Here is a 17,959-nt window from a genome sequence, read left to right as displayed (position 1 = left end):
ATCTTTGATTGATCAAGTCTTCATCCTCTGGTTGAATTTCGACAAAATGTTTGTTTTTAATGGAATCTAAAGTTTCTTTCACTTGGCATTGATTGACAATGGAATTCGGGTTTCCTTTTGGATTTTTAATTTGGTTGTCAGAACTAAGTGGGAACCATGACCAATGTAAGTAATTTCTGTACATTTAAATCATGTCTATTAAATTGCAATTTTTCTTTCCCTAGTTGATCTCAATATCACCAATACAAAACAAATGAAGTTGGTGTTTTTTTCCTAGAATTGACAGCACAAAAAAATTGAAGAGGAATGAGGTATGGCTTCCTAAATTTTCTTGTTTTCCCTTGAGGTAAATTTAATAGTATTCGTTGATTTTGATCAATGAAAAAAAAAATGGTAAGCATGTGGTTGTTTCTTCCCTTCTTTTGCATGGGAGATGGTTTTTCTTTTAATTGAGAAAAAATTATTGACTGATGATCCATTGAGTTGTCTTCAACATAAAGGTTAAGTATAGAAGTTTGGAACAAATGATGAGTATCAAGTCTATCATTGATCTTTTATTTACTTATTTTTGGATTAAGCATAAATGATTCTTTTTTTATCAATAACTCGTGCATTTTATTAATTAAAGTAGGAAGAAAATGTACAACACATTAAATACAAACAAAGACTATGAGAGATAAAACCTCTTATCTCTCCACCAACAATCCGATTCCCTTACAATTATGCCCACAACAGAGATTCTCTCCCCACCGCTTGTTTAGATTAGCACTTCTATCAACCCACCCAACATTTATATCCACTTTTCTCAACCCAGAATTAGTACTTTCTCTTATCATTGATTCTCTATACACTCTAGATTATTGTGTATAGCTTTACAACTTAGATAATAAGTAAATGACTGATTTGTGTCCATATTCAACCAGCTATAGCTGATCAAAAAGTAAAGTTGAAGCGGTTCTAGCAGAACTCTTAGCATGACATTTTGAATTTTACTAGTCTAGTAAGCTAAACTTGAAGAAACTATTAAGCGGAATATGTAATTAACCATGTAGGCCAGCAGGTGAATTATTGATACCCACAATAATTCTATTGGATAGTTAGTTCCTTTTGTCTTCCATTGGATGGTTAGGATTTGCTAATGGGTTTGGGGTGAAGAACGGCTTATAGTAATGTTTAGTTAAGTTGCAGTTAGATTTGCAAGAAAATATATGGTAGTTAATTTATTTATAAGTAGCAATTTTAGATTTATTTTGTATGACAGAATATGAATACAAGCTGAATGTTGACGAAAAGAGTGACACCTTCAGCTATGGAATTGTATTTACCAAGTTGATTATCAGAAGAAAGCCATTGGACCCTGAGTTTGGAGAATTGCACTTCTCTCTACTGCTATGTTCCCAACGATATACCTTCCATGACAGATGCCATAACAATGATGGGGGAGGCAAAGCTGTGGAGGAAAAGTAGCAGTAGCAATGGTGGCAACAATGCTATCAAAGATTCTATAGGATCAAAGATGAATTCATTTAGGGAAATCTGTTTTTTTTTTTTTTTTTTGTTTTGGTAATTAATTCTTCTATTGTATGTAATTTTTTCTTGTCAAATTCCATATCATGTTCATGGTCTAAGATGACTCATGTTTAGAGAATGATGCATATATGGAAAAAGGGTTTGAATATTTTCCTGATTATCAATAAAGTTCTACTTTTTATGGAATCGAGCTCTTAGAAATTAAGAGATAGGGTTGAGGCAGAAACCAATTATTTGGAATAGGTGAATGTGTAAGTGAGACCCACAAGTGCTATTTTGCACAAATGAAAGTGTATGTAAGGCCCATAAGTGCTAAATGTATGTTTGAATGCATCAATGGGTCCAACACATGACATTTTAGAGGTGTGCTTTCATTTAGATGTTCAACACTTGTTTTTTCTTCTATATATTTTTACCAAATAGTCTTTTAGTCTTTTTAGCTTTTGAGAAGATCTATGAAAAAGATTGCAACCAAACGTTCTTTGATCTTTAAAGATCTACCCATAAAATCTCATCAGTCTTTTAAGGTCTTGAGCTTTTGGAAGATCTTCCTAAAAAGACTTGCCAAACGCCTCCTTAGCTTTTTTGAAGCTTGTTGCTGAGAAATCTAGGGACCCTCTCCCTGATGCAACCGATGCTAGGGTGGAGTTGTTCAAGAAAAAGCTTCAGTTGTGGGACCCCTAGATCATCAAAACTTGATTGTAGAAGGGACACTCAGTGAGAAAAGTCAGAGGTTGATATCGGCACCCATCTATCTAAAGATCAAAGGGGAAACTAGAGATTCTCATGTAACTATCATAGACTTCATGATCTACAGGTGCCAGTTGGATGGATTTGGTCGTCCAACTTGATCCAATCCAATGTGAGTCCACTTATAAATGGACTGGACCCAATCTAGTTCAAATCCAATCCAATCCATTAAAATGCAAATGGATTGGATTAAACCGAATGTAATATAAAAAATTATATAAAAGCACTTTTAGCATTGAAAAATCACTTTTGTAAAAGTACTTTGATAAAAATATTTTCATAAAAGTGCTTTTGCAAAAGCACTTTATTCAAGATACTTTGGAAAAGTGCTTTTGTAGAAGTACTTTTACAAAAGTACTTTTATAAAAGTACTTTCATAGAAGTGTTTCTATAAAAGTGCTTTCATAAAAGTACTTTTATAAAAGTTCTTCCATAAAAGTGTTTTTCTAAAAGTGCTTCCATAAAAGTGCTTTCGTAAAGGTGCTTTTATAAAAGTACTTCTATAAAAGTGCTTTTGTAAAAGTACTTCCGTAAGATTTTTTGTAAAAGTGATTTCATAAAAGTGCTTTCGTGTAAAAGTACTTTTGTAAAAGTGCTTTCGTAAAAGTACTTTTGTAAAAGTGCTTTTATTAAAGTGACTCTGTAAAAGTTCTTTCACAAAACTACTTATGTAAAAGTGCTTTTATGAAAGTACTTTTGTAAAAATGCTTTCGTAAAAAGTATTTTTATAAGTGCTTTCGTCAAAATACTTTTCATAAAATTACTTTTATAAAAGTGCTTTTATAAAGTTGTTTTTGTAAAAGTGCTTTTGTAAAAGTTCTTTCATAAAAGTGGTTTTATGCTATTTTTAGTTTTGATTGATTTCAAATTGGACAAGAGTTTGGTCTCATGATCGGATTATTGGAAATTTCGTTTAGGTTTAATTCAAACCAATAAGAATATGGACCAATTTATTATGAATTGGCCCAATCCAATAATTATAATGGACCGTCCAAATCCGATTTGATAAGGTTTGGATCAGATTGGATTCAAACCAAAACCGATCGATTGACACACCTAATGATCACCATGGCCTAGTCAGGCTTCTGAAGGTTCAAGAGAATGGTAGTGAAGAGAGAAGAAGGGAGAACGGGATGGTTGTAGACTATGGTGGGAGAAGAGCAAGAAAGGGAGAGATAGTGGGAGATAGAGATCCCTAAGAAACCCTAAAGATAGGGCTATATGGTAGTCTCACATGGTAGGATAGTTGTTTTCCTTTTATAGACGGGATCCTAAGGCTATTAGGAGAAGATCGTAAAAGAGACATTTCCCTATTAGGAAAGGGGATCTTTATCCTCATGCCATTTATCAAGCGAAGTCTAGTAATTAAGGTTGCACCATGTGTTTAGGGAGACCTTCTAGGGGTAAAGTTTCCTTTCCCTAAGGATTCTCACATAGCACGTGTTAGTTACACCCCTTCATGGATTTTCATGCAGCCAAGTGACGAGACTCTATCAAATGATGTGTGCAATTGTCTTGGCAAGTCATCTTTGAAATGTTTCGTCACAGCTTGTCATGACTGTGCGGAGCGCGAGTTGCCTAATTGTCAGCTTTGGCTTTGTTTATCGTTCATCACAGTGTGAGTTGCTTCTATACTCACTACAAGATGTTGGTAGTGTATTGAGTTCGTTATAGAGTTGCAATATCATTCTGTACCCATTGTTGGTCTCGGATAATACACTGTGCTCATCATAGGTTTTAGAAAGCATTTCATGCTCATCGCAAGTGTAGAATGACCTTCTGTGTTCATCGTAAGTGCATGAGCCTTGCATCACTTTGATAAAGTTTTGTTGTGCTATTACAGAGGAGTCTTAATCACTCTAGTACCTCAGGCATTGCTTATTGTCTTGTTTAATTTTGACCATTCTATTATCACTGACTAGGATTTTCTATGCAGTCTATATTTAGGGCTTTCATTACAGTTTTGGTGATGACAAGCTACATGTACTTACACAACCATTGAAAGAATCATTGTGATCCCCCTAGACAAGGCTAAGCCCAAAAAACTATACAAGTCGGGTCTCTTCTCCCTCTAAACACCCTTTTTGAATTGTTAAGCTTCCTTAAAGACAAAGCTGATGTTTTTTTTTTTTGGCCCACCATTGACAAAGCCAATGTTTTTTCTAGACACTCTTTTTGAACTGTTAAGCTTCCTCAAAGACAAAAGTTGTAAGCCGTTGATATGCAAGAAATTAAGCCATTGATCATTACTTACAAGATGAACGTGAACCCAAGTTGTAAGCCATTTCGACAAAAGAAGATGAACTTTGCACCAAAATACGTTGAGAAGAGACTGAAGAGAAGGTGGATAAGTTAGTCTACATAGACTTTGTAAGAGAGGTACACTATCTTGAATGGCTAGCTAACATTGTTATGTTTAGGAAGGATAACGGGAAATGATGCATATGCATAGATTTCCTAGGTCTCAATAAGGCCTGTCCCAAATTAAGATAGTTTTTCCTTACCAAGGATAGACCTCTTTATCGATGCTACCTTAGGATATGAGCTCCACAGCTTCATGGATGCCTTCTCTAGTTATAATCAGATCAAAATGCACCCTAGTGATGTAGAGAAGAAATCCTTCATCAATGAGCATAACACATATTGTTACAAGGTGATGCTATTTGGGCTAAAAAGCTCTAGAGCTATCTATCAGAGACTAGTAAACAAGATATTCAATGAATAGATCAACTGCAATGTTGATGCCTATTTTGATGACATGCATGGTTCTGAAAAGCCTTAAGGCCAACCAGCACATCACCGACCTTAATGAGGTGTTTGGCATACTACGTCAGGTACCTCACTTCAAACTCGGGTGTTCCTTGAGCAAGGTACTTGATGTAGAGTGAAGCATTGGAATTGCCTAATTAGTTCTCGGACTTTGCTCAAATAGTTGGCATGAAAAACCTCGTCCCTAATTGGGAAGGCTCTTATAGAATCTGACAAATAGTAGGACCAGAAAGCTTTCGACTTTAGCACCTTGGCAAAAGACCAGTGCCTCATACTTAAAACTCTAAAAACCACAAAGTGTACTACAATTGATGTAAGCCGATGTATCCCAAGAATAAAAAAGGATAACAAAGTTCCCCTTCGCTACTTCATGCTCTCTATATTTTGTATTCTTGCTATCTACTTTTGTGTTTTTACAAGTTCCATCCAATGTCCACTTCGGCTTGAGCATACAACCTTTGAGGTTATACGCCTTACATGCTCCCTCGGCATGCATGGCAAAAGACCTTGGGACCTTTCTAATTGTTAACAAGGCTTAATAGACCTCGGCTAATGGGTTAGAGATCAACCACAGGTCAATGAATCAACCTATGATATCATCAACATAAAAAATTTCAAAAAGAAAAAGTATAAAAATCCAATAAGCCACTTAGTCAATGGGCTGTTGGCTGATTTAATAGATTCTATAACATAAAGATTTGTGGTTGACCCATATTAAGATTGAGTGGATCACTGGTCCAACCAGCCATATCAAGGATGGGTTAAAAAATATACTAAATTAATATAACAATATTGGCAATTTTTTTTCTTTTTATTTTGATGGGAGTGAAGAAAAGGCAAAAGGAAAATGAAGTAATGATTCATTTCGTTGGAAAAGAAGGTTGAGCTGATTAAATGTTGGTCCACCTGTGAAGATCTTTAACCTACAGTTGAAAAAGGAAGAAATAAAAGAAATTGATTTGAGCACTGCCCACTAAAGCAAGTTGCAACTTGAGATTACTGAATTGGTATGGGAGCGCTCTTTTCTTTCTCAAAAATGCTTTTGCTTAACTTGCAGGATAACATGGTGTGTATATATCACACCAAAATTCCCAACGTCGTGCATTTGTACATTTATTAAGTCAATTTCTATTCATATAGCATCTAATGGCCTATTTGTTTTTCGGTAAATTATTTACCTGGATAAATGCAGTTATCTGTATAAGTTTTTCTTGGGGAACAGTTACTCAGGTAAGTGTATTTATCTATATTCTTTTATTTTCCAAGTAAAACAGAAAATAACCATTTTAACCATAATAATCCATTTTTAAATGGAACATTTTTGTCCCATTCAAGTGTTGGAAATTTTCCTCCCAGGTGGGAAAGTTATTTACCCACTTAGGAGATAGGTATCACTTAATCTGAAAAATAAACTTTCCCTGATCCCCACATTAATATGAAAAAAGAACATGAGACTCTTGGTCAATGGGAACCAAAATCCCATTGACCAACTTTTCCCCTTCTCAAAATCCACAAAAAGAACACCCCCTAAGTTGGAGTTGCATTTGCATTCTAATCAACTTTCAACATTATGTGCAGTTTAGGGCGCTTAGTTAGACACTCATATCTACAGTTCAATGCACTTCGTTAGGCACTCAAATCTACAGTTTAGAGCTACAGCTCTGAGTCTTCAACACCATTATATACATGATGCTGTATCTAAGGCCCAAGAATTAGTCACTTAGATCCATAACTTAAAGCTTTCAAAATGTATGGGACTAGGGCTATTGATGATTTCAAACTTGACATTCGATCTAATTAAATTAAGTTGTATAGCTACTATATAGTTAGAGTTAATTGTTACTGTCAAGGTAATAATAATAAACCTTGGGGAACACTTAGAGAGTTTAATGTAGTTGACACAATTTTGAGTACAGGATCTAAAATGTGTGTATAGAACCAAAGCATAAAAATAATGAAATGTTTTAATTGAGAACAACAATTATCTTCATCACACTTGGTCCAAATGGACATGATCAATCTTTTCTCCGGCCTGAACCCAATAGTTTGAGTTTTTAAAATGTTAGTTTGGTCTGGGCTTGGGGTTATCAACTCAATCTCTATCACCAAGAATAGTTTGGTCAGAACCATGTCTTTGATTAGGCATAGCAATTTAGACAATGACATCTGATTATTGTCTAGGTGTACTCTAGGACATTTGATTATTGTATATGTTTGTAAAATAATATAAGGTAGTGGAGGGGCCCTGCTTCGTAGGGGTTGGAATGGAATTGTAACATTGCTATTTGCTATATTAAAAAAGACAATTGTTTCTTAATAAAAAAACTTGCAATTATAAGTATTCAAGTCTTGAAGCTCATATAAAGACTTAAAGGAGATTATCATGAACTTGTTTTTAAATATTATTTCAGCAAAGCATCTCATATAAAAGAACATAATCATACAGTGATAGTTCTGAGTTCTACTTCATAGTTGTCCTTTGTTTCATACCAAGAACTCCTAATTGACCTGGATGATAGGACCGTTTGGCCTGGGAACCGTCCAAGCAATTGGTTCTGTTTTACCTCAAAACTAGTCCCTAGCCAAAAATCATTGAATCAGTCGATGACCCATTGATCCAGGCATTGACCCATTTAATGGTTTTGGCTGTTTTTTATTTTTTATTTTTTTAATCTTTAATTTTTGTTGTTAGAATGGGCCATCTGTTCGAATTGGATGACCAAACCGTTGACCTGGAAACTGGTGGTCAAGATGGTTCCATTTTCGGGTCGTTTTTCCTAGGTGTCAATAATTAGACGAAATAACTTTGTAGTTGTAGTCATGGGAATGGTGGACATTGCAAGGGATTCCAAAACATTGAAAGATAAATTCAAAGTGACCTTAAACACATAAAAAAAATTGGCCATAAACCTACCAAACTAGAAAAGCCAAGGAAAAAAACCAAAAAATTGATTCCAAAGTTCTGCTTTGAGATGGAGCTAAACATATATGCAATCAAAGAAAGAGACAAAGCAAATCGTCTTGTAAGAAAATAAAAAATTGCATAAGAAAGCCCAAAGAAAAACCAAAAGGGAAGAAATAAAATGGTGGTAAACTCTAAACCGTTTTGGAGGATCTTGAAGAAGAAGACCAAACACAAAAAAAAAAATGCAAAAAATGAAAAAAAGGGAATATACCGCACACGCTCAAATATAGCCCACAATAGAAGAAACCTTTGAATAGTGAAAATCCAAAAGCATAAAAACCATGGATTTGGAATTGCTGTTGACTCAGGCGGATGGACATTTTGGCTCGGGAATCGTCTAGGAAACCGGTTCCATTTTATCCCAATCCCGGTCCCTAGCCAAAAACCGTTGAATCGGTAAACAACCCATTGACCTAAGCGTTTGAACCATCAACTTGTTGACCAGTTCAATGGTTTTTGTTCTTTTTTTTAATTTTTTTTTTTAATTGGGAACCATCCAGGCAACCAGTTCTATTTTATCCTAATCTTGGTCCTTGGCCAAAAATCGTTGAAGTGGTCATTTACCCATTGACCCGGGTGGTTGAACCGTCGACTTGTTGACCCATCCAATGGTTTTTGGTTGTTTTTTATTTTTTTTATTTTTGTTGTCAGAATAGGCCATCCGTTCGAACCAAATAGTCGAACTATAAATCTGAAAACTAGTGGCTAGAACAGTTCCGTTTTTATGTTGTATGAGCCACACGCTCGAATGGCATAACATGTATGGTATTGCTTAGTGGACCTCCCACACTCAATTTATTGCCTATAATTTTTGTTGTTAGAATGGGTTGCCCATTTTTTTTATTTTTTTTTAATTAGGAATCGTCGAGGCAACCGGTTCCGTTTTACCCCAATCCTAGTCCCTGGCCAAAAACCGTTGAATCGGTCAATGACCCATTGATCCAAATGGTCAAACCATTAACACATTGACCCATTCAATGGTTTTTGGTCGTTTTTTAATTTTTTTTTTTATTTTTGTCGTTAGAATGGGTTGTTCGTTTGAACTAGACAGTTGAATCGTCAACTCAGAAACCAGTGGTCAGAACGGTTCCATTTTGGGGTCGTATGAGTCACATGCTCGAATGACATAACAAGTATGATACTGCTTAATGGACCTCACACACTCAATTTTTTAACTGTAATTTTTGTTGTCAGAATGGGTTGTCCGTTTGAATTGGACGATCAAACTGTCAACCCGAAAACCGATGGCTAGAGGCCTAGAATGGTTTTGTAATTTTGCTTGTAATTTTTTGTTGTTAGAATGGACCATTTGTTTGAATCGAATGGTCGAACCGTCAACCTAAAAACTGGTGGCCAAAATGGTTCCGTTTTTGGGTCATATGAGTCATACACTCGAATGACATAACAGGTATGGTACTACTTAATGGACCTCACACACTCAATTTTTTGCCTATAATTTTTGTTGTCAGAATGGACCATTCGTTCAAATCAGATGACCGAACCGTTGACCCAAAATCCAGTGGCCAAAACGGTTCCGTAATTTTTTGCTTGTAATTTTTGTTGTTAGAACGGACCGATTGTTCGAATTGGATGGTGGAACCATCGATTGTCAAAACGTTATGAACAACATTTATCAATAATAGTAAGTAATTATAATATTTTATTAAATAATCAGTAATGATAATTTTAATAATATTATTTAGTTATTTTTAATATATTAGCGATATTCATTAAATTAATAATTACCAAAATTAAATTAAATTAAATTAACAATATTTATCAGTAATAGTTAGTAATTATAATATTTCATTAAATAATCAATAACAATACTTTTAATAACATTTTTCATTATTTTTACTATAACAATAATTACCAAATTTATTGACAGTATCTATTAATAATAGTATTTATAATTTTAATTTAAAGTAAAATTAAATTAAATATCTATCTATTAACAATTTTTATAATAATAGTAATTATTAATTATAATCACTAATTATATATTTATTAAATTACTGTAATAATCAGTAATTATTAAAATTGGCTTACTAAATTTATTAACAGTACTTATAATTTTAATTTAATGTAAAATTAAAGTAAATATCTATTTATTAATAATATTTATAATAACAGTAATTATTAATTATAATCACTAATTATGTATTTATTAAATTACTGTAATAATCAGTAATTATTTATAAAACGGTAATGACAGTAATTAAATTACTATATATATATATATATCAATTGAGAAATAATTATCTAACTACTCATTTCCACTAATCGAAATAAACATCATGAGGGAAATTTCTAATTCTCTCTTCATCAATTTCATATTTATCATAATCCACCTTTATTTTATTGCTTTATGCCCTTTACCTATATCAAAGCTTTCTCGTGACCAAATCCTTATGTTCTTAGAGTACAAACTTATTATGCAACCAATTAATAAATTATAAAATTAAAATGTATCAATTATATATTCATAAGAGAAACATAATAAGTACAAAAGATTTAACTCTTAACTCCGTTTCCATCTCCGAACCCTTCCTCTTCCCACTTCCAAATCCATCATTTGTATCATCTCCCAGCATTGGAGATCCCACAAATCCTATGTACCCACTGCTCGTTTCAAACCCACCATTGCAAGAGTAGTTTATTTGGCTCCATCTCCGAACGAGAATGGATGAAGTAAATTGGAAGGCACTGAGTGTAGGACGATACTCTGCAAGCAAATCAATCCATCCCAAACAAAGAGAGGCCGATTCAGACATAAAAAGAAGGTTAAAAACTTGACACCGTCCACTTTGACGATCTACAAATATATTATGAGGTCGCTGAGAAATCTTTGAATTGTTTCACATAACCCATTTTCTGATTTAGATTTCTTTCAGATCTGAAAGTATCTCTTTGCAAGAAATCCATATTTGAAATGTAAGAGATACTTAGATCTGAAAGGAACCTTAGTTTCTGTTAGTGTTTAACGAATACCCATTAAAGAACAGCCATCGGCTTTAACTTACATTCAGAGCAGAAACATTTCAGTTAATTTCACAATTTTTTGGTCAACAACGATGCCAATTTTCAAGAAAACTTGGGAGAATGAAACCGCCCTATTTAATACATGTGGGTGTTATTTAAAAGCAAGAGGGGTATTCATTTATGATTGGTTGCGATGGTGTGCTATCTGAATGCTATTAGTTAGAGTAAGGTTTAAAAGACTCGAGGTGGTTTATCCAGTGTGGATGCTTCTATGATTAAATTTGTGATGAAAGTTTGAATGCTAGTAAGCTAGTGAGCAATAAATCATGTATATATTGAAACGTTGGGATGGGTGCCCTTGTATATGTGATTTATCATGGGTCTTATGAAATTCTTCTGAGATCCTTAGTCCGTGTTGTTAGAAATCCATTCCTCTCATCCAGACGTGGATTTCGTGCTAACCGATAAGCCTTATCAAGTTTGTTTGATCCAAATGAAAGGAGGATAAAATTTGATTTCAAAAAAAGTCAAAAATAGCTAATTAACTTCTAAATATTGGCTACCTATCATTCCGAATAAGTCGCTTCCACGTGTCTAAGGATAAATCGGGCCAAATTACCCATCAAACTTGCTAAGAGCAGATCATGACTTGTTGGGGTGACGAGAAATGATGCAATCAATAAATCGCTTCCACGCGTTTAGATATTGATGAATCGAACCAAATTACCCCTCAGGTCGGTCGGGAAGAGTTAAAAGCGGATCAGATTCCTTTGTCTTTATCTTACTTTTAACGAAGCAATGTCTGACACCGTCCGGAGGCGCCCATTTGTGAGGGTAGTGAATGTTACTTTTTAAATAAATAATAGATCGGGTCTTGATTAATATAATTTGTAGTGGATGCTGAGAATGGAGAAGATGGAGGCATCAGTAGGAGAAGCAGAAGCTCATCCTCATCCTCATGTGGTCGTCTTCCCGCTCCCCGTGCAGGGCCACGTTAACTCCATGCTCAAGCTATCAGAGCTCCTCTCCCTCACCGGAATTCACGTCACATTCCTCACCTTCGAACACATCCACCGCCGCCTCCTCCGCTTTACCAACGTCACCTCCCGCTTCGCCCGTTGGCCTGGATTTTACTTCGCAACCATCCCAAGTGATCTCCCATTTGATCACCCCAGCTCAGGCCCCCAGCTCATGGAGTTTTTCGACTCCTTAAAATTCGCGTCCATCCCTCCTTTACGAGAGATGCTCGTATCCAATCGATGGGAATCTGACGTCCGGCCGCCTGTGACATGCATTATAGCAGATGGGACCCTGTCATTCACCATTGATGTGGCTCAAGAGCATAACATTCCGGTAATTTATTTCCGTACTATCAGCGCTTGCAGCTTCTGGGCTTATTTCAGTATTCCCAAACTCATTAAAGCAGGCGAGCTTCCGTTTGGAGGTAGGTCGGGATTTCTCGATTTTGTTTGAGCTTTACTCGCTTCGTTAGTTTCATCGAGTTTATAATAATATAGTAATTTTTTATATACTTTTTTATTTATAATAAAATCAAAATTAATTTATTTATATTATAAATAATGATAAATTTTCGCAACCTCCCCTGATATTTGGTATTGATACATTTGCAAATAAACCCTATATGTCAGAATCTTGTCAACGAGAGGTACAAAAGTGTCCAAAATTTCTCATCCACTTATTTTTTAATAAAATGTTTATTTTCCATTTTTTTTTCTTTTTAAGAATCATTATCCTAACTCCTAAGCCTCTACAATCTATTTTTTAAAAATGACTTATTTTCCAAAATAGCTCTTCATATTAATGGCTCAAAGCTAAATATACGAATTCAAATCTTTTTTTTTTGTTTTCATAAAATTTGTATTTTTTTTTTAAATTGGACTTTTTCATACCTCTTATCAATGGATTTTAAGAGATAGTTCTACTTAAAGCTATATTAGAAATTTCAAGAGGTGATTGCAATTACTAAAATTAAGGGGAGGTTTCAACAATTTACCCTATAAATAAAGGGTTTCTATCATATAAGGGCAACTTTTGGGGTTTAACATTAATAAAAGTAATATATTTAAAAAATTTTTAAAAATAAGCTATTTTTTTAAAAATAATATCAATAAAGGGCAAAAACAATATTCATCTTCTTCTTGCTATTTATTCACTTGAGTTATTGTTTGCCATTGCTGTCTGTTGCTGCCCACCACCACCTTTGCTTCCGACAATGTTGCCGGAGATGGATGGAGACTAAGGTTGTGGTGGTAGTGGACAGAGGAATGACCACCAGTGCTACTGTCGCCACCTTTGCCTTTGGTTACCTTTGGCAACATTGTTGGAGGCGGAGGCAGAGGTTGGGCGGCAACAAATGGTGGTGGTGGGTGACGGCGAAAGGCGACTCAGGTGAACAAGTGGCAAAAAGAAGAAGATGAACATTGCTTTTGCCCTTTATTGATATTATTTTTAAAAACTTAACCTATTTTTAATTTTATTAATATTAAACCCCAAAAAAAGCTCTTATATGCTATTACCCCATAAATAAATAAACTTACAGCTATATTATATTAGAAATCGGTTGACGCTGCAAGATTCCAAATTTTCTCTGTGTTTCTTTTTTCCCTAATTTTTTCCCCTCTTGCTATTTCCAAGTATTTTAATATTTCTTTCGTCGTGATCGAATTGTAGGAGATGCTGACATGGATTGTCCGATAAAGTGCGTGCCGGGGATGGAAAGCTTTCTCCGACGACGAGACCTCCCGAATTTTTTACGAACCAATAACTTGAGTGATCGTTTTCTCCAGTTCATTATGACAGAGACCCTTAACACGACTCGAGCATCTGCCCTCATACTAAATACATTTGAGGAGCTAGAAGGACCAATCCTCTCTCAAATTCGTTCTCATTGTCCGAAACTGTACACAATCGGACCTCTCCATGCTCTCTTACAAACCCAGATTGCAGATTTCTCACCTTCTGTTTCGTCTAATAGCCTGTGGGAAGAGAACAAAAGTTGCATAAGATGGCTTGATTCAAAACCGTTGAGATCGGTGGTGTATGTAAGCTTTGGAAGTGTAACTGTGATGACCAAAGAAGAAATAGTGGAGTTCTGGCACGGTTTGGTAAACAGCGGAAAGTGGTTCCTATGGGTGATAAGGCCGGACTTGTTAGCTGGAAAGGAAGGGGAGGATCAGATCTTGACAGAATTGGTGGAGGGGACGAGGGAGAGGGGATACATAGTGGGATGGGCTCCCCAGGAAGAAGTCTTGGCCCACCCGGCCGTCGGTGGTTTTCTGACCCACAGTGGGTGGAATTCTACCCTGGAGAGCATTTGCGCAGGAGTTCCGATGATCTGTTGGCCCTACTTCGCGGATCAGCAAGTGAACAGCAGATTTGTCAGCGAGGTGTGGAAGCTGGGTCTAGACATGAAGGATACGTGCGACAGATGGAAGGTGGAATTAATGGTGAAAGAACTGATGGAGAAGAAAATTGATGAAATGTTGAAATCGGCAGATAAGATGGCGAAGTTAGCGAGGATGTCTGTTAGCGAAGGAGGTTCCTCTTCCTGCAACTGGGGCAAACTGATCAAAGATATAAAATCGATGTGCCTGCAGCAAGCTTATTCCCATGAAGGAGCCTAAAATGTTTCAGTTACTGGTTTAGAATATGCATGTTCAATTTGTTAATTGTGTTGTCAACCCATTTTTGTTTCAAGGAAGGTGATCTGTTTTACTCACAGTATCCGAATTAAACTGAAACTGGACGAGACATTTCGCTTAATTATCTAAATTAATTAGAACGATAACTAAATTATATAACACAAAAAAACTTTAATATTGATCTCTTCTCTGTTATGATAGATTTTGTTACTGTTGTATTTTCATTCAAACTTTTAATTACTTTAATATTCAAATCTTGTACTGAAGATACGTGTATAAATACAACCTTCATCTGCTCTGTGTTGTATCGAGCTTTCTCAAACTTCTTGTCGCTTGAGACGATGGAGACGACACCGCTTCAGCTCCACTTCAGAGAACGAGTTTGAGGGTTTTCGAGATTGATTTTTCACTTGTTTATTTTGTTACTTATTTCATGTATCTCTCAATCTAATTTAGCGGTTACTAATAAAGGCTCCCTAGTAGTTACCAAAGAAGACTCTCTCACAAGATTAGCAATTGCCAAAGAAGACTCTCTCTCAAGATTAGTAGTTGCCAATGATGACTCACATACAAATTTAGAAACAAGTAAATTAGGAAGAGAATCAATTAGGAATGATTGTACATAGGCAATGCCTATTCTCTACTTGTTTCCATTATTATTTTATTCTTTGTGTATATATATTGTACCCATCTCATCCTGGTCAACCAGGGCTAAGAAATACAAGAATTCTTTTATTAGTTTTTTATTGTTTTTCCTTTTCTCCAAACTTTAACTTGGTATCAGAGCGAATGGCATCTAACATTGTTGATTCGTATGAAGTCATGAGCTCCAATTCTTCTGATCTTCAGAACATGACTACTACAATAGCCATGAACTCCATTCTCAATATTTCCCCCTATCTCATCATTAAGTTGAACGGAGAAAACTTTCTTCTAAGGAGAGCTCAACTTTTGCCAGTACTCAGAGCATACAAGATGATGGGCCTAATTGATGGGTCAGCCAAGGCACCACCAGAGGAAATCCCAAATCCTAATGATGGTAGTAAGAAAATTCTTAACCCAAATTACTCTTCTTGGGTACAGTTGGACCAACTTGTTCTAAGTTGTCTTGTTGCATCTCTAACAGAGGGCGTATTAGCCCAAGTTGTTGGATTGTGCAGTGCAGCCAAAGTCTGGAGTGCCCTAGAGAGATCATTCTCTTTTCACTCACGATTTAGGGTGTTACAACTTATGCGTCAACTATAAAACCTTAAGAAAGGCAGTCTGTCCATAAGTGAATATGTTCAAAAAGCAAAAACTATTGCAGACAACCTGTCTACTGTTTCTAAACCAGTAGCCAAAGAGGATCTTGTCCTATATGTTTTATCTGGGATAGGAAGTGAATATGAATCTCTTACCATTACTATTACTAACAGAACATATGCTGATCAGTTAAGCATCAATGATATTCTTGGTTTGTTTCTTAGTCATGAATCCTGGCTTGTTCAACATAATGTCTTCAGCGAAGTTCCCCATGCCAATATAGCTGCAAATAACAACTATAATGGCAAAAGCAACAATAACAATTCTTAATTTCAGAAATACAAAAGAAACAACTATGGTTGTGGTAGAGGCAGGGGGCATGGCAATCAGTCTAGACAGGGACAAGGTCAAGGCAGAGGTAATCCCATTATTTGCCAAGTATGTAACAAACTTGGTCATGGAGCATTAAAGTGCTATAAACGGTACAATCTCTCGTATCAAGGAGAACAAAATAATAATTCTCCAGACCCTACGGCTACATTTCATAGTGGTATGTCCTCCTATAATGGGTCAACAACCAATTTTGACCCTATTTGGTAATCATGATAGTGGAGCAACTCATCACATGACTCTAGATGTTAATAACTTACATAACAAGTCTGAATTCTTGGGTACGGATCAAGTGAAAATTGGTAATGGCGAATGTTTGACTATTAAGAGCATTGGTTCTACTTCCTTAAATTATAATCAACATTAGTTTAATTTGAAAAAAGTTTATCATGTTCCTGCTTTGACAAAGAATTTGATTTTTGTTAGCAAGCTCACAAGAGATAATAATTTAGTGTTTGAATTTCACCCGGATTTCTTTCTACTGAAGGATCATATGGGGAGGACTTTAATCAAAGAACCCAGTAGAGATGGACTCTATCAGTTTTCGGGAACCAGTGATGACAAAGAAATTTTAGTTGAAGTGCTTTGCAGAAAGAGCTTCTCTCCAGGATTGGCATCATCGACTTGGACATGCATCCTTGAAAGTTGTTAAACTAGTGATTTCTAAATTTGGATTGCCTTATTTAGGACATGTGAATGATAATTTTGTTTGTGAAGCTTGTCAATTAAGCAAAGCCCATTGTTTACATTTGTTAGTTTTTTCTAGTAGTGTTTCACAGCCTTTGGATTAGTCTATTCAGATGTATGGGGACCCATCCCAGTTTTGTCTACTAAAGGTTATAGATATTATGTTTTGTTTATGGATGCATATTTGAAGTTCTCTTGGATTATTTATCCCCTTGAAAGAAAGTCAGATTTTTTGATGCTTTTCTGAAATTTAAGAGACATGCTGAAAATTTATTTTCTACTAAAATTAAAATGTTCCAAAGTGATTGGGGAGGAGAATTCCGAAAATTATCTCCCTTCTTGGATAATGAAGGAATTTTGCATCGGGTGAGCTGTCCTCATACTCATGAGCAGAATGGAAGTGTTGAACGGAAACATTGACATATTATTGAATCCACTCTCTCTCTAGTAGCATCCTCCTCTCTCCCCAAATCCTTCTAGGTTGAAGCAACAGAAACTGCAGTGTTTCTCATTAATCGGTTGCCTACTCCAATCCTTGATAATCTCTCACCTTATGAAAAGTTATTTGGTCAAAAACCTGATTATTCTATTTTACGGAGATTTGGTTGTCTTTGTTATCTTTTTATTTGGCCTTATACCAAGCATAAGATGGAGACTATAGATCTGTTTGTTGCATTTTTATTGGATACATTTCTTCTCATAAAGGGTATAAGTGATATAATCTAGTAATTTCACAAGAAATTATTGCTAGACATGTGATTTTTGATGAGAAACAATTTCTAGGATTCTATCAAGAAAGTTGTTCTTTTGTACCTCTAAATTCGGCACCAATTACCTTGCTACATGTTCCTTTAGTCACTGGTAAATAAGAGAATGATAGTCCTTCACATGACTCTCATCCTCTTGAGCAAGGTACACCTACAAGATCTTCTTCTGTTGATACTAATGATTTTGTGTCTCATACTGACAATCAGGTAGAGCC

At 35.4% G+C, this 17,959-nt stretch overlaps 1 protein-coding gene across 1 annotated transcript; it reads left to right on the top strand.

Annotated features, from left to right (window-relative positions):
* The first annotated feature begins 11,774 nt into the window (after window positions 1-11,774).
* On the top strand, window positions 11,775-14,735 carry LOC148874192 (7-deoxyloganetic acid glucosyltransferase-like). The gene is made up of 2 exons (XM_088965716.1): window positions 11,775-12,440; window positions 13,688-14,735. Exons 1-2 carry the CDS (start codon window positions 11,894-11,896, stop codon window positions 14,638-14,640), a joined length of 1,500 nt encoding a protein of 499 aa, XP_088821842.1. The 5' UTR covers window positions 11,775-11,893; the 3' UTR covers window positions 14,641-14,735.
* The last annotated feature ends 3,224 nt before the right edge of the window (window positions 14,736-17,959 follow it).

The sequence above is a fragment of the Nelumbo lutea genome, chromosome 1 (genome assembly GCF_056320005.1).
Source record: "Nelumbo lutea isolate HS-2025 chromosome 1, American lotus-T2T, whole genome shotgun sequence".
NCBI lineage: Eukaryota > Viridiplantae > Streptophyta > Magnoliopsida > Proteales > Nelumbonaceae > Nelumbo > Nelumbo lutea.
This window is presented reverse-complemented; position numbering and strand designations above follow the sequence as displayed.

Coding starts and splice junctions, on each gene's coding strand:
- LOC148874192 (XM_088965716.1), top strand. CDS start 11,894: ATGCTGAGAATGGAGAAGATGGAGGCATCAGTAGGAGAAGCAGAAGCT. Junction 12,441..13,687: donor AGGCGAGCTTCCGTTTGGAG/GTAGGTCGGGAT, acceptor ATCGAATTGTAG/GAGATGCTGACATGGATTGT.